This window comes from Panulirus ornatus, chromosome 63, assembly GCF_036320965.1.
Source record: "Panulirus ornatus isolate Po-2019 chromosome 63, ASM3632096v1, whole genome shotgun sequence".
Classification (NCBI taxonomy): Eukaryota; Metazoa; Arthropoda; class Malacostraca; order Decapoda; family Palinuridae; genus Panulirus; species Panulirus ornatus.
This window is the reverse complement of record NC_092286.1, coordinates 7,020,352-7,045,754: the sequence shown is the minus strand read 5'-3', so window position 1 is coordinate 7,045,754 and position 25,403 is coordinate 7,020,352. Positions and strand designations below refer to the sequence as shown.

Genomic DNA, 25,403 nt, shown 5'->3' with positions numbered 1-25,403 from the left:
ACCACCTCACACCACACATTGTCCTCAAACATCTCATTTCCAGCACATCCACCCTCCTGCGCACAACTCTATCCATAGCCCACGCCTCGCAACCATACAACATTGTTGGAACCACTATTCCTTCAAACATACCCATTTTTGCTTTCCGAGATAATGTTCTCGACTTCCAAACATTCTTCAAGGCTCCCAGGATTTTCGCCCCCTCCCCCACCCTATGATTCACTTCCGCTTCCATGGTTCCATCCGCTGCCAGATCCACTCCCAGATATATATATATATATATATATATATATAGATGGAGTGATAAGAGGGATGAAAGCAAAACTAGGGAAGGGGGTTGCAGAGGTGGAGTGTGGCAGTAAGATATGGTGGCTAGTGGCAAGCCTGTTTGTGGATGTTACAGTGTTGTTCACTGAGAGAGAAGAGGAGTTGCAGAATGTTGTAGGTGAGTTTTATGATGTGTGTAAGTGTAGGTAATTGAAGGTAAATGCAAGTAAAAGTAAAGTAATGGTGTCTGAAAGGAAACAGAGTGAAAGTATAGATTTTGTAAAACCTTATAGAGTGAAAGAAGAAAGTGTACTAAACTGAGCTATGGATATTGGGGAAAAAGACTGGAAGAAGTGAGGGAATTTAAGTATCTGGGAGCTGTCTTGGGTAAGTGTGGCGATATGGAAGGAGAGATAAGGGAGAGAGTAGTACAGGGGAGAAGTGCCACTAGGTCCCTTAATAGAATAATGAAGAGTAAAGGTGTAAGTATGGAAGTGACGAGAAGATTAAGGGACAGCATAATCCTCCCAACCCTGACCTATGCTTCTGAAACATGGACACAGAATGAGGTACAAAAGTCAAGAATCCAGGCTGTGGAAATTAGTTACTTAAGAAGAGCATGTGGTGTGACTAAATGGAATAAAGAAAGAAATGAAAGGTTGTATGAGAGATGTGGTATGGTAGGGAATGCAAAGGGAGTGAATTGTGGACTGGTATAATGGGTGAAACATACTACTTTGAGGTGGTTTGGGCATGTGGAAAGAATGCAAAACTAGGAGTTTGAAGGGAGCGTGTATGATGACAGTACAATTAAAGGGGTTGGTGTGAGTGGAAGACCACCTGTGCAATGGGCAAACAGGGTAGAGGGATACTGGAGGGTGAGAAATAGTGGAAGAATGCATGGAATGGTGTATGCAAGGAAGACATGTAAGTACAGGGATAAGTGGAGGCTCTTTTGCCATGGCCACCCCTTAATGGGAGTCCCAGAGGGAATGGGTATCATAGATATCGATAGAAAAGATAGATGTCAGTACCAGTGCAGAGAAATAATCATATACACTACACTATGAAACAATTCACAGCCAAATATATTAGAAGCCCAGAATAGTGGTTAGTGCAAGAATAAAGTGGATAAATATCCCTGAGTTGCTGTTATGATAATACAGATAAAGAACAAACAAATAAAGACATTTCTGATACAATAGAAAATAAAGAATAAATTCTAATTCTTGAATTTCAAATGCTTTGCATACATAGTAAGTATAACAATGCTATTACTATTTTAAACATAACTGATCTGCAGAAATGTTCCAGTGCAGATGGTTCTTGCACTACATTCCTAAAAGAAGTGCATCAACAACAGAATTAACTGGTAAAATTTTCAGTTCTGTAGTTGCTGGCGGAAGTTTCAGAAGAGCCTGAGCTGAGGCCATTGAGAGGAGACGAGAAGAAATCTGATTGCCAGTAGAGTGAGCAACAGGAAGTTCTGCTCCAGGATTCCAAAAGAGAGTAACTCTGTGGTACTCAGGTCTTGGGTCCAGCTGTATGTCTTCTGATAACTGAAAATTAATGTTACCCAGTAAATCATGGTAAAGTAAAGTATGTCTATAGGGATAAAGGACACATCACAAAACCGTGAACCATGCTGAATGATATAACCAGACAAACCTAACTTACATGATGAAAAAAATTAAATTCTTTACAAAGAGGGAAGGCAAAAGTATCAGTGTCAATGAAGATCATGATCAACGGATTCACTAAAATCAGCAGAATATTATTACACACATGAATCACTTTAAGAATGTTATGTTACATTTAAGTCACATTACACTATGTTGTATTTCTCAGGCTAGTAATATATTTTTGTAAATCAGTAAAAATGTATTAAAAACAATAAATCCATTTAATTTAACCTTACCTAGCCTAGGCCTTTAAACCTTAGCATTCTTTAATGTAATCAGTGGAAGTAGAATCGAGTTCTTAAAATAACTAATGAATCCACCTAATACGATTTTTGTTGATGCTGAAAAGCTATTTTTGTTGTGCCTTGAAAGTAAATAATTACCTTAATCTTTGAATACATGATAATGGAATCAAACTCCTATATGGTAGGAGTTAGAGGTCTGCCTTAGGCTCCTGAAAAATTTTTGTTTCTAGATGTCCTGTGTGGCAATTTGGGTTCATTCTGGGTCTAATTGAGATTTTATCTTGAGGGCTTGTAATGAACCAAAATCACAAGACATGATCAGTTATTCTGTTCATTAAAACGAAAAGGAGCAAGTCATACTCATTATTATGCATTCTACAGAGGTATTATGGAAGTGGGTTACTATTACAGAAATAAGGTTTTAACCATGTCAACAAAAACCACATGAATGCCAATATTTATATTCTATCTGATCAGCAACCTGGATTCAAGCTTCCTTCAATCTGAGCCCCCTTAATTTGAATGACAATAATTCACAAAATACACAAAGCATCTAACTACATACCTTTGCTTTTATGCAAGTATTTTCACAAACTGTTCTGCCACTCATTTTGCGGCAAAGAGGCAAGAGATATAAAGTAGATGTCACAATGGCTGAAACAGGATTTCCAGGAAGTCCTAAAATCAGCTTTTTCTTTCCATTAAACTGGCATGAAGCAAAGGTGGTTGGCTTACCAGGTTTCATAAAGACCTGAAAATAATAATAATGCGAACCTCAGAGTTACATTATTTGAAATATTCTTTTCTTTCAAACTATTCGCCATTTCCCGCATTAGCAAGGTAGCGTTAAGAACAGAGGACTGGGCCTCTGAGGGAATATCCTCACCTGGCCCCCTTCTCTGTTCCTTCTTTTGAAAAAAAAAAAAAAAAAAAAAAAAAAAAATATGAAATATATGAAAAGTTTTTTCTGTCAGGTGAAAGTGACCAGCTCTAAATCATGGTAGTCCATGCAAAATTTAATCCAAACATTATGATCTCAACCCATCTCTATATATTCCTTTATTAAGAAACACCTATCATATATATTACTTCATTCATTTAACCTTCTATTATACTATTTCCACCTCCATTTCCATCTACTGCTAATCTCTCTTGTAATTTTCTTTATATAACCCCTCCATCATAATATAACACTTTATATGATTTCCTCATTTAATCCACACTTCTAAAACAACACCCATTCTTAGAACAAACAAGTCATCAGCTTAAATTCCCCAAACTACTTTACTATCTCAGAGCCATGTTTCACTATCATACAACATTTTTAATTCTAAAATTTCTTACAACTAGCCCTGCTACAGCAGATGACTCATAACTTTTCCCTTTACTATTTTCCTTACACTTTCATCAATTAACCTATCTACCTTTCATCAATGATACCTCAATTTGCATTCAAATATCCTTGCTGTGAGAACAAAGCATACTAAATATAAAATCAACATACCCAGGTAATTCGAATATTTAATGTTTAATTACATACCCTTTTTATTTCTGCTGAAACTGAAATAATAGATAGGGCTTTTCAGTCACCACAACTCAATAAAAAATTCTTAAGAGCCAAGATTTTATTTGCAATACACTCCTATTTGACCATTAATACCTTACCATGCCTCTTAATTTAGAGCGATTCAAAAATATTCTTTCAATTCATGCAAGACACAAACTAAATAAAAAGGTCAAGGAAAGGAAATATAAATGAACTGAAAAAGAATTAACAAAATAATGAACCTGACGATACCTAAACACAGGTCTGGTAAGGAAGATGCCTACCTCTGAATTCTGGTGACATTTGAGCTAACTTTCTCATTTAAATCATGTCTAAATGACACACTGGACCTTCATAATGCAATACTGATTCTATATCTTCAAAGTATTACACCAGTGCAAGAAGCCAATATCAATTGAGGATCATCCAACATACAGCACACCCAACCTATTGAAGTGCCTAACTCTCTTAACTCCACTCGCAGCCATGATATTCTTTCACCAAACTTGTTCTGGCCTAAATAAAACAAAATACATTAATTTAGAGCCAAGCAGCAAATTGGCACTTTGCAAATGATTCTTGAAACATTTTCTGTTACCAAACTCATGATTCTAATTACAGGTACACACTGATTTTCTGGCATTCTTGGTTCCAAAGCCCTGCCGAATTAACCATTTTTGCCGGACCAACCGTGGTGACAATCATTCATCAACACACCTCTAACCCACTAATTATACATCCCCCATGTGTCTGTCTAAAGTATACTATGGACTGCTAGAAATTTAAATCAAACAAATATTAAATGTAAATTGAATGAATAAATGAAATACATTATACACCTGCTCAGGACTGAGGTGCTCGTCGACTAAGAGTTTTGCAAATTCATCCACATACTTAGCAGCTCATTCGTGGTTTGCAGACTGCTTTTCTCCTCACACTTTATTGATGGAAATTCCATGATGCTTCTTCAATCTTTGAATCCATCCTTCACTATAGTCATGCTCATGTTGTAATTTAAGTTATTTATGGAACAGCTTAGCCTGGTCCATTATCATGCTACCTCACAAGTCCACTCCATCACTCTGACACTGTTGAAACCATTCCATCATCACTCTGTCGTGCTCAGTACTCTTACCATCATAGTTTTTCTAATTGTCATTTGCTTCCGGGAATCGCTGTCTGCATAGAATTTCAATATTTTCTCCCTTAAACAGTTGATGAACCAATACTGTAGATGTCACACAGCTTATGCACCAAAACACCATGGTCCATTTTTCAACAGTTTTACTTCATCTTGGATTGATATGGACTGGTGTTTATGTTTGACACCATGGCTGACACTCTCATATGTCTTAGAAGCCACAGCTAGGGTTAAATTCAAGCAAAATAAACTAAGAATCTAACAGAATTGCAGTATCACCACTGACAAGTGCAGTGTAAGAATGTAAATAAGTGCTCCCTACACACAACGTCATCTGTGGCCACCCAGTAAACTAATCTGGTGGCCACAATAATTTCAAGTTCCCTCACATAGATTTGTCCGGACTAAAGGAAGCGCTGAGCCATCAGTTGCTGGAAAATCGGTGGTGTACCCGTATAATGACAGTTTCAACCAAAAATAGCAGAAAAAACTCAACTTGCATCGTCGCCAAAGGAACTCCATATCAAGGAGACACTCGTTTAATATTGGAAAAGAATAATCATTAATCATATTGCCTTTTTTCTTAACTATGATTATTTCTTAATAAGTAGCACTCTATTACTATCTCTTAATAAGTAGCACTATCTTTCAGTATGAATCAGCTATAAGCATATTTCTCTTGTTTAGTGAAGTTAAAGCACTCAGTTACAGCACAGTAAACCATAAATAACTAAACCACTGAAATGTTTCCTTTTAAAGTGTGAACCTGACCTTGATGTGAATATCTTACAGTGAACACTATAAGACAGATGGCTTCAATCATGTGGGTCCAAACTGCATTTCATTCATAAAACCAGGTAACTTACTACTTTAAGAAAGATTCATAATTATGATAACGCAGTACTTCAGCAATTTTACTGATATTTTATGCAAAAGTAACCATATAGGCTTTTTTTTTTTAAATGAGGAAGATTAAGATGCTGTTGCCAAACCTCACATAAAAATCAAAAAGAGTGAACTGAAAACATGAAACAATGTTACAATATGGACACAATGTCACAGTATGCAGTTGATCATGCTGTAAATATTAATCCTTGAACTTAACATTCTAGCACTAATCTACTGGAATCTTTCATTCACAGAGGACAACACATTAATCTATGGGCCTTATAGACCAACCCGAAATGCACACACTTTACTACTACACTAAACACAGAAGCCTTAAACTCCTAATAATAAATTTAGGAGCTTTTATTCTTAAACAGTCCATCTCAACTATCAGAGTGGCTACAAACTAAACCACAGCAATCTTGACATAGCTGGATAATGAGAAGGATAAAGATAAACATAGCCACAATATCATGAAACAAAGTCAGCTGAAATCAGTCATACAAGATCTGCATGTATCATTCAGGATAAAGTCACACAAATACAGCAAAGGTGACATTTTCACTTCACACAAAGGAATCTGAAATGAATGACTAACGAACAAACATAATGATGCTGGTTACATCCTGCAGGATTGGAGGTATGCTGGGAAAATCTGATCTTTCAATGCAGCCTTGTAAACGAAAGAAGGCAATTGTTTTAAAATTTACAAATGTATAATGGGGAAATGACAAGAACTAATAAATTCTTTTATGGGTGAGCACTTAAAACTCAGCATGCACCAAAAAAAGCATATCAAATGTAAGATTACCTATTTATTTGCTTTGTCGCTGTCTCCCGCGTTTGCGAGGTAGCGCAAGGAAAGAGACGAAAGAAATGGCCCAACCCACCCCCATACACAATGTATATACATACACGTCCACACAGGCAAATATACATACCTATACATCTCAATGTACACATATATATACACACACAGACACATACATATATACCCATGCACACAATTCACACTGTCTGCTTTTATTCATTCCCATCGCCACCTCGCCACACATGGAATACCATCCCCCTCCCCCCTCATGTGTGCGAGGTAGCACTAGGAAAAGACAACAAAGGACCCATTCGTTCACACGCAGTCTCTAGCTGTCATGCAATAATGCCCGAAAACCACAGCTCCCTTTCCACATCCAGACCCCACACAACTTTCCATGGTTTACCCCAGACGCTTCACATGCCCTGATTCAATCCACTGACAGCACGTCAACCCCGATATACCACCTCGATCCAATTCACTCTATTCCTTGCCCTCCTTTCACCCTCCTGCATGTTCAGGCCCCGATCACACAAAATCTTTTTCACTCCATCTTTCCACCTCCAATTTGGTCTCCCACTTCTCCTCGTTCCCTCCACCTCCGACACATATATCCTCTTGGTCAATCTTTCCTCATTCATTCTCCCCATGTGCCCAAACCATTTCAAAACACCCTCTTCTGCTCTCTCAACCACGCTCTTTTTATTTCCACCCATCTCTCTTACCCTTACATTACTTACTCGATCAAACCACCTCACACCACACATTGTCCTCAAACATCTCATTTCCAGCACATCCACCCTCCTGCGCACAACTCTATCCATAGCCCACGCCTCGCAACCATACAACATTGTTGGAACTGCTATTCCTTCAAACATACCCATTTTTGCTTTCCGAGATAATGTTCTCGACTTCCACACATTCTTCAAGGCTCCCAGGATTTTCGCCCCCTCCCCCACCCTATGATTCACTTCCCCTTCCATGGTTCCATCCGCTGCCAGATCCACTCCCAGATATCTAAAACACTTTACTTCCGCCAGTTTTTCTCCATTCAAACTTACCTCCCAATTGACTTGACCCTCAACCCTACTGTACCTAATAACCTTGCTCTTATTCACATTTACTCTTAACTTTCTTCTTTCACACACTTTACCAAACTCAGTCACCAGCTTCTGCAGTTTCTCACATGAATCAGCCACCAGCGCTGTATCATCAGCGAACAATAACTGACTCACTTCCCAAGCTCTCTCATCCACAACAGACTTCATACTTGCCCCTCTTTCCAAAACTCTTGCATTCACCTCCCTAACAACCCCATCCATAAACAAATTAAACAGCCATGGAGACATCACACACCCCTGCCGCAAACCTACATTCACTGAGTACCAATCACTTTCCTCTCTTCCTACACGTACACATGCCTTACATCCTCGATAAAAACTTTTCACTGCTTCTAACAACTTGCCTCCCACCCCATATATTCTAATACCTTCCACAGAGCATCTCTATCAACTCTATCATATGCCTTCTCCAGATCCATAAATGCTACATACAAATCCATTTGCTTTTCTAAGTATTTCTCACATACATTCGTCAAAGCAAAGATTACCTACCTGAGCAAAATGAATTTCAGCATTAAAATCTGACACAAGTACAGGCCGCAATATGTCACGTTCACCCATGGACACCCCTCCAGTGGAGACCAATACATCAGCCTGGCTAAAGGCACCCTTAAGTATAGTTAAGAGGGTGGTTGGATCATCCTTTGCAATGCCTGCATCAATGACTGGGTAGCCAAACTGACGTAAGAGTGATATAAGGGTCATCTTGTTACTGTCACGGATATGTCCTTTCTGCAATGGCTGTCCTGGTTCTTGGAGTTCATTGCCTAAGAAATAAATATATGAATTAGCAAGGTAGTGCCAGGAACAAAAGAAGAAAGGCAAAATTTGCTCACATGCATTCTCTAGCTGTCTAACCAATGCTCCTGCTTAATGTTACAATCTACTACTTCTATGTAATGCTCCCAACTACTTCAAACTAATGTTTGTACCAAAAGACCCTCTGTAATGTTCTTACCTACTTCTATCTACTGCTCTTACCATTTTGCTAAAATGCAAAGCTTGTGCAAAGTGTTCACCGCAGGAAAATGCAAGCTACAAAGAATGAGTTGTGTGAGTTAAGGGTTGTCAAGTTTTATTTGTAACATGGATAGATTATATGTTTGTGGACAGAATACCAGCACTCCATTGTGGGTGAGGTAGAAAGAAAAGACAGGTGCCTGGGTCAAAGGAGTGCAACTTGACAACTAGTGAGGAGCTGACTCACTATGAAGCCATCACTAACCCTTCCAATTCCCAGGTGGGTAGTGCCAGTAATATACCTCCCTGGTCGATGGCTGCCTACCAACTCCTACCTACAATCTTCTTGCTTTTTTGTCATATTCACTGAAAATGGAAATAAATGTTTTGGTTCTATCACACAGTGTGAAATTACATAAATATTTTGTATTTATCCATTCCTTTTGTCAATATAAAATTTTTATTGTGGGGGTACACAGACTAAGAATTTGGTGATGGGGTGCATGAGACACACAGTCAGAAACCCAAATGATAAACTAAGAAGTTAGAATATGCCAGCATCAACATCAAAACCTCCGGCTATTGTCTCTATGTTCTTTGTACACTCAAGACAGCCTCCATACAGCATAACTCAAAAACATCCATGTAACTCTCCTATGCCTTGCATGACTGGTCTTCACCACACTGCAACACAGTAAAGGCTACTAGAAAAAGTGCAGAAATGAGCATGAGAGATCATCCTTAGGCCTTCTTTTATGATGCCTATCAAGAGATGCTAAACATACTGCTCTTTCCAATTCCCTCTAACATCTGTATCACATCTGACAGTCTAAGAAGCTACAATTTGACATCAGAAATCAACAATTCCAGATTAGCATGAAAACTGGATAGAGCCCAGCTGAACTTGTAATAACCAATATAAAAAAAGCCCCATCCCAACTTCTTTGAAGATTTTGAACAAACAATGGAAAGCCATCCCACTGTTTCTGCTATGGTTATCTGTTTAATATTACCTAACCGAGCCTCATGTCTTTACTATGTGTATCATTTATGTATATTTTTTGTCTATGGCTGCAATCAATTTAATACAATATTAGTTATTATCACTATCAATCAATAGCTTTACTAACAGCAGGTGGTATTTTCAATTATATCAAGTGTATCTCATTATTAATGCCATCTGCTTGAGTACTGTTAGTGATGTAAGGTTTCTAAACATTTGCTGAAAAATAATATACGTAAGAACAAAACTACATAATTCATTTATGTTTATGAGCTAAATCTATTTAAGAAGCAACATACCAGTGGAGAGAACAGCAACTACTGGCTTGCTAGCTACCATCACATCTGTCACTCCCACAGTGGCCAGGAGCCCCATCTCTGAAGGTCCAAGAAAAGTGCCAGAGGATAAAACTTTTTCCCCAACTGGTATGTCACTGCCCACAGGACGAATATCCTGTCCCTGGTATGGCATCTTCAAGATCTTAATTTCAACTTCAATGCGACCATCATCTGCTTCTTTCACTAGGTCTGTGTCTTCCACCTGAGCAATAATGTATCACTTCATTTTACGAAATATGAATTATGAACTCAATATATATTCTACAGCAGATATGTCAAAGACGTATGATCCCAAGAAAGCCCAATGTACAGTACAAGTCTCACATAGCAAAGTGCATCAGCAAAATATGGTGGGAAAGTGAATTCAATTGAATGTAAAAAAGTACATCAGAGGATATAAAGAGGAGAATTTACAAGATGGAAAACTTACAAAAGGAAAAGTGATTGAAAACACAGTGGTAAACAAAATGACTATAGTCAAAACCATGAGAAAGAATAGTTTACAGCACAAATTTGAGAATAAGTACATGAAAGAGTAAGAAATTTGATGAAATATTTCTGGATGCAAATCTCAATTCTATCTACCCACCTGTTTACCTATCTATCTTATTTATCTATTTATCTTATTATATTTAATCGCTGTTTCCTGCGTCAGCGAGGTAGTGAAGGAAACAGACGAAGAATGGCCCAACTACTCATATACACATATATATATACAAAGATGCACATACATGCACATATGCATACAGAGACATATACATATATACACATGTACGTATTTATACTTGCAGCCTTCATCCATTCCCGTCGCCACCCTACCACACATGAAATAGCACTGCCATCTCCCGCATCAGCGAGGTAGCATCAGGAAACAGATGAAGAATGGGCCATCCACTCATACACACATATATATACATAGGGCCCAAACACGCACATATACATACATACACATATCAACATATGCATATATACAAAAGCACATATTCATACTTGCTTGCCTTCATCCATTCCTGGTACTACCCCGCCCCACAGGAAATAGCATCGCAACCCCCTGCTTCAGCAAAGAAGCACCAAGAAAACAGACAAAAAAGGCCACATTCACTCATACTAAGTCTCTACCTGTCATGTGTAATGCATCGAAACCATAGCTCCCTATCCACATAACAGGCCCCACATACCTTTCCATGGTTTACCCCAGATGTTTCACATGCCCTAGTTCAGTCCACTGACAACATGCTGACCCTGGTATACCGCCTCATTCCAATTCACTCTATTCCTCGCACGCCTTTCATCCTCCAGTATGTGCAGGCCCCGATCCCTCAAAATCTTTTTCACTACATCCTTCCACCTCCAACTTGGTCTCCCACTTCTCCTTGTTCCCTCCATCTCTGACACATACATCCACTTTGTCAGTCTTTCCTCACTCGTTCTCCCCATATGTCCAAAGCACTTCAACACACCCTCTTCTGCTCTGTCAATCACTCTTTTTATTTCCACACATCTCTCTTACCCTTTCATTACTTACTCAAGCAAACCACCTCACACCACATATTGTCCTCAAACATTCCTTTCCAACACATTCACCCTCCTCTGTACAACCCTATCTATAGCCCATGCCTCGCAACCATATAAAATGGTTGGAACTACTATTCCTAGAAACATACCCATTATTGCTCTCTGAGATAGCATTCTTTCCTTCCATGCATTCTTCATTGCTCCCAGAGCCTTTGCTCCCTCTCCTACCCTGTGAATTACTTCTGCTTCCATGGTTCCATTCACTGCTAAGTCCACTCTCAAATATCTAAAACACTTCACTTCCTCCAATTTTTCTCCATTCAAACTTACAATCCAATTAACTTGTCCCTCAACCCTATCAAACCTAATAGCCTTGCTCTTATTCACATTTACTCTCAATTTTCTCCTTTCACACACTTTTCCAAACTCAGTCACCAACCTCTGCACTTCTGTGTAATAATCACATCATTAGGGGAGACACAAGAAAGAAATGTATGTCCGTTGATATACAACAAAGAGAAGTAGCTTGGACGCCATTTGTCTACCCGTTCCAATTGGAACTCCCTCAGAGGGGTGTCCACAGCAACAGAGTCTCCATAACTCAAAAACTTGTGCCGCTTCTTAGCCTTTAGTGCCTCAACCTTAACAGACCACTGGCCGAGAGTAAGTCTAGTGCAGTGTTTGCAGAGGCTCCTACCTAATGTTCCTAATGACTACTTCTATTCAATACTCCTACCTGTTATTTCTACCTAATGTTTCTACCTAACACTCCTGTTCCTACCTCCTATTTGTATCTACTGCTCCTACCATTTTGCCAAAAAGCAGGGCTAACACATAGAGCTCAACACATGAAAATCTAGAGTTATGAAAAATGAGCTGGGTGAGTTACATGCTGTCAAGTGTTACACATGACAAGGAAAGATTGTATGTTTGTGGAAAGAATGCCAGAAGTCCTCGTTAGTAAGGCAGAAAGACAATTGTCTGGGTCAGAGGAATGCAACTTGACAACCACTAAAAAGCTTGCTCACTAAGCAGACGTCACTAACCCTCCTGATGCCCAGGCAGGTAGTACTGGTAATATACCTACCTGGTCACTGGCTGCCAACCAACTACTACCTACCAAAGCTGGATACTTTAAATCATAAGTTGAAAATTAAGTTGTGAAAATAATTATTAAGAAGTCAAGGTGATCTCACACAGCTCTGTCTCCTTCTCCTGTGTAACTTAAAAGTTTCACTGAACTTACCCTCCACAACACATTTCCTCTATTTTTTCAAATTCACTGTTTCTCACCACAGCAAAATAATGCCAAGAACAGAAGAACATCTGCATTTGCTCAAACCTTCTCTTTAGCTGTCAGGTATAATGTATTGAAACTAAAGCACCCCCATCTACAATCAAATACCATAGACTTTTCCGTGGTTTCCCCTGCCTACTTCAACCCATCAACAGCACACCACCTCCTGTATACCACAATGTTCCAATTCTTTCTATCCCACGCATGCCTCTCATCCTCCTGAATGTTCAGGCTCCAATAGGTCAAAGCTTACTTTCACCCTTTCCTTCCAAATCCTTTTTGGTCTCCCTATCCCCCATAATCCCTCCACTTCTGACAAAAATATCCTCAATCATCCTCTTTCTGTCCACATCATTTCAGCACAACCTGCCAGCTCGCGCTATCATACTTCAAGTACTACCAAACCTCACTCATGCACTGTCATCCCTTCCATTTATCAACCCACCTCACACAATATGTCATCCTCAGACTTTCATTTCCAGCAACTCCAAACCATTTTGTTCTTTTGCATTCAGGGCCTGAGCTTGACATCCATACAATACTTTCAGGACTACTAAGCCTTCAAACATGCTCACCTTTGCCCTAACAGATAATGATTTCTCCTTCCACACTGAACTGATTCTTAGGAAGCAGGTCAAAGGCCATCCCCTATACTCCCTTATGGGATAGGTCAAAAGTCATCTTCACTACACATTCAAAACTACTGGCCTTTACCAGCCTCTTACAGGTCAAGTCAAGGCCCTAAAACATACGGGAGATGCATTTCACTTAAACCCTACAGGTTAGGTCAAACACACCTGCCCTGTTTCAACTAAAATGTGCTGTAGGCTGAAACAAGTTAAACGTAACACATTTCCTTCCTTTGGAAAGACACAAACTCGCAGGATGAAAGAAAAGAAAAACTAACATGGAATCCAAGGCAGCCTGTTTCATTTGGTTCCACCCTCAAATGTGTTGCAATGACAAGGTCCCTTTAAATTCAGGCTTGGCACACTCAAGTTGGAAAGAGAGAAATAGCCATTGATCATTACTTTTCTGCAAACTTTTTAGTATCACTTAAGAAGATTGAAGAGTACATACAGGTGATCAATGTGTTTTATGCTGCTTGTGAAGGAAAAAAGTAAGGTGAAAGTTTTGATAGGAGGGAAAGAGTAGTAGTAGACTTACTGAGATATACAGGATACATAAAAATAGCGAACCAGTGTACAAAGTTAGAAAAAGTTAAAAGAATTAAAGTATTTGAATTCACATTGTATAAACACAGCACAATGGAGAGAGAAATAAAGGCGAAACCTCTTCAAAAGGAGGAAAATGACTGGATCCTCAAGAGGAAGTATGAAGAAAAACGTTTGACCATATAGAAAAAAACTAAATGGGGAGCAGCACAGGTCTGACAATACTTAATTTACAGGTGTGAAAAATGGAAAAAAAATGGAACAAATAGTTTGAGGCTGCAGCTTGCAGAATCAAGCTATCTGATGGATGCTGGTAGTGTTAAGTGATGGGTTGGGGTAGAAATTGGTGAAATATTCAGATGTGGGATGTAAAAGTGAGAGAAAATGATATAGTATAAGGTGTTATAGAAAAGGGTTAGTGAAATACCATGATGTGATTTGCTAACTACAAGAGGATAGACAATGATAGTAGGCTGGTACAGAAAATATCTAGAAGTGAGGTAAAAGGATGCAGTTCAAAGAAGACAGCTAATATCCTAGGATAAGTAGACTTACTAATGATTATGATGAGATTTCATCAAACAGCTGGACAAGCATGTAGTACTCACACAAGAAAATACTGAGCTACGATGAACAAGTAGCTGTCAAACTGTCAAGCGTTATGTATAAATGGATAGATTGTATGTTCGAAGACTGAAAAGCGGCAGCCCACTTGTGGGTGAGGGAGAAGAAAAGAGATCTACCTGGTCCAAAATAGTAACACTTGACAGCCATCACCAACACTTTTGATATCCATGTAGGAAGTACTAACATACCTTCCTCATCTATGGTTACCAAGCACCTAATAACTATCTGTGAGAGAAAGAAAATAAAGGCACACTATGGAGAGAGGACCTGGGAAGGTGTGTGGGAAAAGCCCCTACAAGGGTTCCCAGGGGTGAACTAAGCATAAGGGATAGATGGTGATAGATACTCATCTTTTCTCGTGTTCTCTTTTAAAATATGTCTACTCACTCTTCTCAAATTATTCCTCAATATGTAAACTGGTTTACATTTACTTTCTTGTGATCAAGCACTTTAAAACCTGTTTTCTCAAAAAAAATTACACTGTACCTGGACCACAGCATCAGCTCCTGGTGGTACAGGTGCTCCAGTGTTCACTCGCATGCACATCCCACTCCTGACATGAGACATCTCTGGACTGCATCCTGCTGTTGAGTCACCCACTACAGTGCGTAACCCAGTACCATCTGAGGCTAACACTGCATATCCGTCTTTAATTGAAGCTGGAAATGGAGGATGTGGATCCTTAGCAAAGATATCTTGGGATAAGACAAAACCAAGAGCATCCTGTATAGCGAGTGTCTTGGTGGCACACTTTTCTGCATTTGATAAAACAATCTCTGTGGCTTCAGAGACAGATATCATTGGATATGGAGACTTTCTGGGCCGCCGGGATACACGGGAGATATCTGCCTTTGATTCTTCGTTACTAGCTTTTTCTTTTTGATGATGATGATGATGATGATGATGGTGATGACTATATCCACGGCAATGTGAATGATTATGTTGATGTTGAGAATGTCCACATTTAATGCCTTCAGCCTGTAGTGCAGCATGGGTTTTCTCTACCTGCATTTTCCAACCCATAAGCAAGTCAACAGCATGTGAAATACCAGGTGCTATGAACCTGCTCAAAATATAAAAGTACAATTCATTCAATAATGAATACACTGATGCATAGTAATATCAAAGAAACAGGAAATTTTCACATGGGGACAGTAATGACACGAGAGAAATATAACATGAATCTGATGAGAAGGGGGTATACAATTACAAATAAGAATGGTAGAAAAAAGTGAAGGAAGTATTGAAAGAGGAGGAAGGGAAATAGGAAGATGGGTATAAGGAGGAAAAATATGAGGCAGAGGATCATGGAAATTAGCAGCAGATGGAAAAAATAAAGTAAACACGTGAAGAGAAGAAAGAGGAATACAAATTAAGAAAGGTTGAAAAAGGGGATGACAATTATGAGAATAGGGGTTAGAGGAGGAGGAGAAAGAGGGAAGAAAGCAGAGAAGATAAAGATGTATAAGAAATAACAGATGGAAGATAATGAGAGAAAGATCAGGAGAAATGGAGGAGGGGAGAACAGAAAAAAAGAAGCAATAGAGGAAGAAGAAAATGGGAATACATCTTTCGTACCTCAAACACTCTTCTGAACCTTTCTTGCTTCCTGGCAAAGTTACAATCAATGTCTGTCCCCTACAACCACATACGGGTCTTGACAACATTGCTAATGGAGTAACTTTAAGAGACTCTGTCACCATGCGTGTAGACAGTCCAGGTGCCTCTCGTTCAATTACCTAGAAACCACAGATATTATAAGTCATAAGAAAATGCAATGCACTTACCTAGAAATCAATAATGCACGATATACAAAGATAATCATGTCTTCCAAAATGGCTTAAATGTATTGACTAAAAGAAAAAGAAACTCTGAACAAAAGTTAAAAATTCCCTATAAGGTAAATAAAACCTTCTCAAGGTTGTAGACTGGTTATCCTAAACAAAAATGTTCACCTTTTTTGTACTAACACCTCCTTGCCATTCAAACTACAGCCTCAGGGTAAAATCTTAATATTTCTCTGAATATAATCATCATAGAGTCCAACAAACCTATGGCCCCTAGTTCCTGGCATCATGGGGAGCTAAGAATCTCCTGAATGCCAGCCTGACTCTACTGCCAATAAGAGAGAGGGCTCAGACAGAAGTAGTAACGTCTTCTTCCACAACCTTTCCTACTCTGACATACCTGCCTCTTTTTCTGTTCACTATACCAGCACTCATGGTTTCTCTTGTAGCCTCTCTTCTGTTGACCACCAGCTGTTTACTATTTCTCCTAATATCTTACTTCTCTCTGAGACCCAACTGTCTAATGATATTCTCACAAGCACCTTTCTCCTATTCAATTATATAATCTACTCATGATTCCAGTTCAAGGATGCTGTCTGTGCTTCTTCTAACATCAACACACCTGTTGCATGACTCAAGGACCTTGATTCCCCAAACTTTGATGGTATCTGGCTTAAGGTCTGTCTCCCAACTACCACACTTTTCATTTGTTTCCCTACTACTCTCCTACAAATTTTGTATCTTTCCTCAACTATCTAAACTCCTGCCTTGAGGCTGTGACATCCTCACACCTGCATCTTCATCCCATAAAAACCCATGATCAAATGCTGTTCAAGTCCTATTCAAGGAAAATGGGTCATCATTAGTTAAATATCAAGAATCCACCAAGCCTTTTTAAACCAGTGGCAGTTAGGTTTTAGGACATAGATCACTGCTTTCAACCTAATCATAACAAATTATTATCAACCAATGTCATTCTATGATCATCACACTACTGTACGATAATAAAATAAAGATCTTTAACTCTGCAATAGATAGGGCTTTAAGAAATGTCACTAATATCATATCAGTCTCAACTTTCAATCCAATCAATCTTTCTTTAACAGCAACTATCAAATATTAACATAAGCAAAAGTTTAATTTTCTTTTTGCAAATACTTTACTACAATAAATAATAGTGTGATATGTAAATTCAAAGTCAGATTGGTGTGTTATGTTATAAAAGTAAATACTTGATCGATACAAAGTGTCAGATACATTACTGACCTTTTTCACAGCTTCAGGTGTGACATCACGGAGAGCAAAACCTGTCCCACCTGTTGTAAGGATTAGCTGCAATTTCATTTCATCACACCACTTGATCAGGGTCTCCTTGATCAACAACAGATCATCAGCAATGCACATATACTTGCTTACCTGAAGAGGCAAACATTCATTATGAATTAATATTGAATATCACAGGTGATCTTAATAAAGGTCATGAAAGTGTACAAAATACAGTAACCATGCTTGTTAAATTCTTCACTTTATGATATCTCTTCTGCTGTACTTGCTACAACCCACTGTTCAGAGGGTTCTATGGTTTGGAAGTACAGTTTCAATCATACACTTACAATAAAATCAAGTGCTAAAGAAAGATTAAAACCATAATCCTACCACTTCAGTCACCATTCAAACACATCAAACACATTCAACAAACCTTCAAAATACTCACTCCATCTCCTCACTTCACCCCAACCTGTTATTACTTCCTCATTTGCCCCCTTCACTGATGTTCCCATTTGTTCTCTTGTTATTCACCTCCTTCCAAAACATCCTTTTATTCTCCCTAAGGTTCAATGATACTCTCTCACCCCAACTCTCATTCGACCTCTTTTTCAACCCTTGCACCTTCCTCTTGACCTCCTGCTACCTTCTTCTATACATCCCCAAGTCATTTGCACTCCTTCCTTGCAAGTATCGTCCAAAGGCTTCTCTTTTCTCTTTCACTAACAACTTTACTTCTTCACCCCACCACTCACAACCCTTTCTAATCTGCCCACCGCCCGCCTTTCCCATGCCACATGCATCTTTTGCACAAGCCATCATTGATTTCCTACATACACCCCATTCCTCACCCACTCCCATGTCATTTGCTCTCACTTTTTGCCATTCTACACTCAATCTCTCCTGGTACTTCCTCACAGAAGTCTCCTTTCTGAGCTCACTTACTCTCACCACTCTCTTTTCCTCAACACCTTCACCTGTGCAAGATAGTGATCAGACATCCATCCAGCTGCCCCTCTCAGTACATTAACATCCAAAGTCTCTCTTTTACATGCCTATCAATTAATATGTAATCCAACGATGCCCTTTGACCACCTCTCCTACTCTCATACGTATACTTATGTATATCTCTCTTTTTAATCTAGGTATTCCCAATCACCAGTCTTTTTTCACCACACAAATCCACAAGCTCTCCATCATTTCCATTCACAACACTGAATACCCTAGGTATACCAATTATACCCTCAACTACTACATTACTTACCTTTGCATTTAAATCACCCATCACTAAAACCCAGTCTCTTGCATTAAAGCTGCTGACACACTTGCTCAGCCGCTCCCAAAACATTCTCTTATGATTTTCTTCTCATGACCAGGTACATAATAACCATTAATCACCCATCTCTCTCCATCCACTTTCAGTCTTACCCATATCAATCTAGAATTTTCTTTCTTAGACTCTATCACATACTCCCACAACTCCTGCTTCAGTAGTGCTACACCTTCCTCAGCTCTTGTCCTCACCAATGCCTGACTTTACTCCCACGACTTTCCGAAGCCACTTTTCCCCTTAACCCTTGAGCTTTGTTTCACTCATAGCCAGAACATCCAGGTTTCATTCCTCAAACAGACTACCTATCCCTCCTCTCTTCTCATCTTGGTTACATCTGCACACAATGACACTCAACTCTGAGCCTTTGAGGAGGATGAGCACTCCCTGCTTAACTCCTTCTTCTGTTTCCCTTTCTAGAAATTGAATACAAGGAGGGGAGGGTTTCCAGCCCCCCACTCCCGCCCCCTTTAGTCGCCTTCTACGACATGTGGGGAATATGTAGGAAGTATTCTACCCTATCCCCAGGGATCAAAATCTTGAAAGATTCATGAGAAATCCAATATTAGGTCTATAAGCATGCTTTTATGGTCCAAAAATGTAAGCCAATATAACTGATGCATTATCTGTCCATAATTGCATATCAACTGAGAAAAAATAATATTCCTAGCAGCAGTCAAGACTTACTTCATAATGATAAAATGCTGGTGAGAGACTTAATGTTTGGTGTATATGATAATGCTGAGAAATCATTTGCACATAAATGCACGTAAAAAATATAAAATTAATAACCCTTACAAATTTATGATTACTGTAAACATTTATGCACTAGCAGTAGTATACATCTCAACAAACTAGTATAATGGTGGCATTGGAATAAAATTTACTAACTGATGTATATAATGTAGAGCAATCATTTTCAAACAAATACAAGTTAAAAAAGCAACACACACACACACACACACATATATATATCCCTGTGGGTAGGGGAGACAGAATACTTCCCACATGTTCCCTGTGTTTCGTAGGTAGAAAGTGACTAAAAGGGGAGGGAGTGGGGGCTGGAAATCCTCCCCTCTCGTTTTTGATTTTCCAAAAGAAGGAACAGAGAAGGGGGCCAAGTAAGGATATTCCCTCAAAGGCTCAGTCCTCTATTCTTAACGCTACTTCACTAATGCGGGAAATGGCGAATAGTATGAAAATACATATATATATTATCTATATTCATCATACTTTGTCGCTGTCTCCCGCGTTAGCGAGGTAGTGCAAGGAAACATACAAAAGAATGGCCCAACCCACCCACATACACATGTATATACATACATGACCACACACGCACATATACATACCTATACATTTCAACGTACACATACATATACATACACAGACATATACACATATACATGTACATATTCATACTTGCTGCCTTCATCCATTCCCGTCGCCAACCACGCCACACATGAAATGGCACCTCCCCCCTTCCCCAGAAGTGACACATCTATTTACAAAACATTTGTATAATCTGCATGTACTTTTTGACCTACAGCCGAAGCTTAGACTAGAAGTACTATAACAAAGACAGAACAACCTACAGCCGAAGCTTAGATTAGAAGTACTGAAACAAAGACAGAACAACCTCTTAGATCTTGGTAAAATGTGAAAATTAGTGTTACATTATATGGCATTATGTGAACTATGAAAATACAAACCTAACCTAACCTAATGAAACCATACAGTACTTACAAGAAGTCATACAACTTGCATAAAATTTTCTATACGCAGAACTAAAACCAATAATCCCTAAACACACCGTCAATGATCTCACGATGAGTTAAAAAGAAGAATGGCAAATAAATTCTTATTTAATGGGCTAAACTGAATAACTAGGCACAATAAAATATGACTGCATACACACTCTGAAAATAAAAATGTCGATATTTTGAGGTTACATGCTAACTTCAGTAACATGAAAATCATTATATCTAGTTGGACAGTTCACCTACCTTTCCCCTAAAGAGTTCACCAACAGCTATGAGATTTTGAAGATTGGCCCCACTCTCATCTACAGCCTCACCTTGGGAACATCGGTCACTGACAGTCAACACACCCACATGGATAACTTCAGCCATTGTGTTAACTCTGGCCAAAAAAAGTGAGCACAAAATCTGGATTATGATAAAGGTAATAGTTGTAGTTTAGAACAATATCTCAGCCACAAGTTATGTGATTTCATTCTAAGACTTCAAACAGGTCAATCAAAATCAGAAGCCCTTCATCACAATAATTCACTTGGAAGTGCCTCTCTTCAACTGGATCTTCTGCCCACCATGGTGCAGCTCCCTTCTCCTTGTTCAAATGGAATCATTTCAACAACTGCTCTTGTAAGCTTTCTGTGAGTGTCCCTCCTAACAAGGCTTGAACCTAAGGAATGTCTGTAGTTTATGTGGAGATTTGCTATATAAGAACTGCCCATAATGGTACTTCCTTCTTTTGCTGAACAGCAAAAATGTAAAATTCTCTTCCCTCTTTCATTTCTCCTTCCTATAACTATTTCACCTTTAAGAGTAAAGTCTACTAAGATCGAAGAAGCTCTGATTAATTTCTTCATTTTTTCTCATATAGTATTTTATTCTCTTTTCATCCAAGACAGCCATGATGGGTATGTTTGCCTTTGTCATGTCGGTCAATATATTGAGAAAAAAATCCTTCTCAGAATTGCCATAGATATATCCCAATTACATAAAGGTACAATGCATATATAGACTTTCTAATGAGTTCAAGGATATGTTCCAGTGAAAATCTGCAGATCCTTTGAGCAAATGGTTCCAACTGGATGTATTCTGAAGGAAAGAATATAAGCTTTATCACTTCATTTAACTAAAATCTAAGCTGACAGCAACAGACACAATGACAAGTTATATAAGATCAATTTTATGACAGTCATATAACAGCTGAGGAAAAACCTGTAATAAAATCTCAGAATGCCTAAAATCTGATTGTCACCCCTGTATAATCCATCATGATTCGTCGTCTACACATTCAAAATATGTTATTCTAACCTACACTAAAAAAAAATTCCCAAAGTGCTACTGTTATATCCTCTTTTTAATATATCCGACATAAAGGCACAGGTGTCACTTCAGCCCCCCACACCCCATCTAGTGGGGAGGGTGTTGAAAATATGGTAAAAGGTTGGGCTAATTACCATGAAAATTGGTGAAACACATGTAGAACTCAACAAAACCTGTGTGAGCCTCACCTAACTTTGCCTTGTCACCAACATATCCCTTAATTTTAAATATGATATCAAAGATGACACAAACCACTCATCTTCCATGTCCCACATGTTGAAGGACATTTGCTAAAATGATTGTGTACTATAAAAAGTTTGTGCGAATATAAATAAACACAGACCAAAAGGTGTATGCACCCAAAGGACCATAACAATCACATACTTCAAATGACACTTAAAACACTTTAATGTTGGCTACTGGAGGAAGATGAGTAAGGGTGTTTAAATTCCACTGCCTCCTTATGTTTCATGAATCTAAATTCTTATAACCATAAATTTTCTCTGATTACAAAATTCAAGTTATCTAACGCAACAGAATTAAATAATCATCTATATCATGCTGTGCGACTCATTCTAGCCTCTTCACACTACACTACCACTGCAGAACACTCATTCTCAAGGTGTATCTGATGCAGAACTCAAGTGGATTTTCCAATGTTATTTTCTTCTGCATATCAATATTGTGGACCATAACTGCAAGTCTTGCAAGGATGGTCTTACGTCTGATTTTCCGTTTGTTCCTACACAAATGAATACCACTGTTGTATCAGATAAGAAGTATCAACCTACTGTCCAACAAACCTAACCTCATCTATTTTCTTGGATAAAAATACCTAATTACTCTGCTTTCAATTTGTTCTAGATAATTTCAAAGTAAACCTTACTTAAGTAGCAAATCATACTCATCTAAATCATATTCAAAGTCTGACATGGGGAAGCTGTTTCACAATTCCTAACCATCCTAGAACATTAACAGACAGTATAACCAACAACCCCTACAACACACACTAAAAAATAATCTGGAAAATCCTGCATCGAGCCTACCTTTAGAAAATGGTTATTTTACGATTTATGTGCTTTATATGGTTCAGCATGATTAGACATATCTGTGTAGGACCAATTTATTCTATTTTTCCTATTCAATAACATTCAGTTACAGCAACAGTAAATATATTAGGCAGACTGCTGGGTTCATTAATGTAAAAAAAAAGACAGAATTAATGGAAACCTCACCAAGCCTCCCTATCCAACAAAATCAATCTTAATAGCAAATATAATAGCAAAATATACCAATTGTAATTATGAGTACGCACCAATAATGTGGTGGCAGAAGTTAGCACACCTATTAACACAGAAGCAAACATATTAATTCTTTTTCTACAACCATTTTGGTTTTTCGGTGTGGAATCTATTGGTTATGGTAGTTCAACTGTGATGTTTTGCAATTGTTTTACCTACTTTTAAGTTAATTATGTCCACATTTTCCTTGAAGTAAAGGATCATTCCTTTTTTCTCATATTACACAAGAAAATGTAATACATTTACCATATTCTGCTAAACCCCGTAAGACAATAATCAAAGCTACAACTGCAAAGCTATTCTACTACAACAACAACAAAAAGTTATATAAATCTAAAACCACCAACAACTTTACACAACAAAATGACTCAACACATGAAAACTATCCGAATTCTGCAAAACTGGCTATTTTGGGAGGCCAAACTACCTTCGAATGGAGTCCTAGACCTACTAATAATGCCTCCGGTGAATATCATCAACTGTCAGCTTCAAAATGAATATCTCGACCATACCTTAACCCCTCACATGTCCTGTTGCACTTGTGTGTTTAGCTGTTTTGCTGTGTTTCTCAATGTCACTAATTTTGGCAGACAATAGACAGTGGCAGTACTTAAAATACCATTTTGTGTCATCCCCTTCTATTTTTCTTGAGCTATTTTCATGCTTTTTTTTTTCCAACCACTCTGCTCTAAAAATGTTGAATATATTTTTTATTCATCATTGTGTTTGTTCAGTACACACACACACACACACACGCACGGCCAGCAGTATTGCTGTCCTTCATGGGCCACAAATAGTACTGTCAACAACGAGTTATATTACTTTACCTGTTCAGTAAATAGGATAAAGTTACTAAACACAAGACATTTAAATTTCAGATGAAACTTGCGAACTTAGCGACTTCGGCGCTAGATCTAGCGCCTAAATTTCGTATTTAGCGCCTTGGCGAGTTTTTCGGATTTTCTTTTTTTTATTTACCGCCAAACTTATTAAGTGTTATTTCAATATATATAAGGAAGTTCAAACTAATTAAAATAAGTTAATGTGATTTAGGAACTTCAATAGAAACCTATGAAAATAACAAGGAAAACATTACAACAAGGAAAACGTTACAAATATTTTCTTCGAAATGAACAAGGTCAAAATTTTTTTGAACTGGTTCAGTTCGGGTCTATTCCGAGGGCTCCCCCTTCCTCAAGTCTGTAGATGTGTAAGAAATGAGATATAATTTAAGCTAAAATAAAGTTGTCAAATCGTTCATAGTTCTGGTAAATGATAGTTTATTCACTTCCGCATCCCCCTCTTTTTTTCTGACTATTACCAGTTTAAAGGACACAAATATCTAGGTGGACCAGATGAGATAATCCTTAGGGACTTCAGAAACTTTTTCGAAGTTAGACATACCTGAGAAAGCAGGTTGAAAAGATGGCCTAGAAGACTGAAGTTTCGATCCAAGGACCTCTGGGGTTATGGGCCCTGCACGTTTCTTCTGCGCCACTCTAATGATGTTTTCCTGGAAGTTTTAAAGGCCATGTAATTTCTCGTCAATCTATATTCATTTTCTTCACTACACTGTATCGCCTTGAACTACAGAACACGATAAAACAGTTACTTATACCCCGTTTGGTATCGACCACTGGTTGTGAAGGCTTGTAATTCTTGACACACATGAAACAAGGATGTACTTATCTAGTTCCTTCATTAAATCCAGGAGACTCAGACAACTACACTGGCAGCATCAGGCAAGGGACACACACAACACCACTAACCACGTCTAACCGGACATCTTGAAGGAAAAGGAACACTCTACGTTGTGGCCGATACGTTTCTGTTTGGGAGAGAGATGTATTAAGATTCTTTCAAGTATGCCTTATTGGCCTTAATGAGGAAGACTTTTGTGTGTAACTTCTTCAAAGAAACTTTGTGTGGAACATGTTCAGACGAAAAACAAGTTCATTACTTTCGTCTCTGTAGGAATTTAAATTTCAAAAACACCACTGCTGATCAGCCATTAACTTGAATAACAACAAAC

At 38.4% G+C, this 25,403-nt stretch overlaps 1 protein-coding gene across 6 annotated transcripts; it reads right to left on the bottom strand.

The window, feature by feature from the left end:
* Positions 1 to 666: 666 nt before the first annotated feature.
* On the bottom strand, positions 667 to 25,403 carry cin (Molybdenum cofactor synthesis protein cinnamon). Of its 6 annotated transcripts, none has more exons than XM_071656400.1 (10): positions 25,332 to 25,403; positions 24,776 to 25,199; positions 21,003 to 21,138; positions 17,670 to 17,819; positions 16,195 to 16,355; positions 15,103 to 15,679; positions 9,964 to 10,204; positions 8,194 to 8,468; positions 2,760 to 2,945; positions 667 to 1,826 (listed from the first exon to the last, which is right to left on the bottom strand). In XM_071656400.1, exons 3-10 carry the CDS (start codon positions 21,126 to 21,128, stop codon positions 1,599 to 1,601), a joined length of 1,944 nt encoding a protein of 647 aa, XP_071512501.1. In that variant the 5' UTR covers positions 21,129 to 21,138; positions 24,776 to 25,199; positions 25,332 to 25,403; the 3' UTR covers positions 667 to 1,598. The 6 variants fall into 6 exon arrangements, with proteins under 6 accessions (XP_071512501.1, XP_071512502.1, XP_071512503.1 ...); XM_071656401.1 differs by lacking the exon at positions 25,332 to 25,403 and having other exon boundaries at positions 24,776 to 24,884; positions 24,990 to 25,283; XM_071656402.1 differs by lacking the exon at positions 25,332 to 25,403 and having other exon boundaries at positions 24,776 to 24,884; positions 25,141 to 25,281.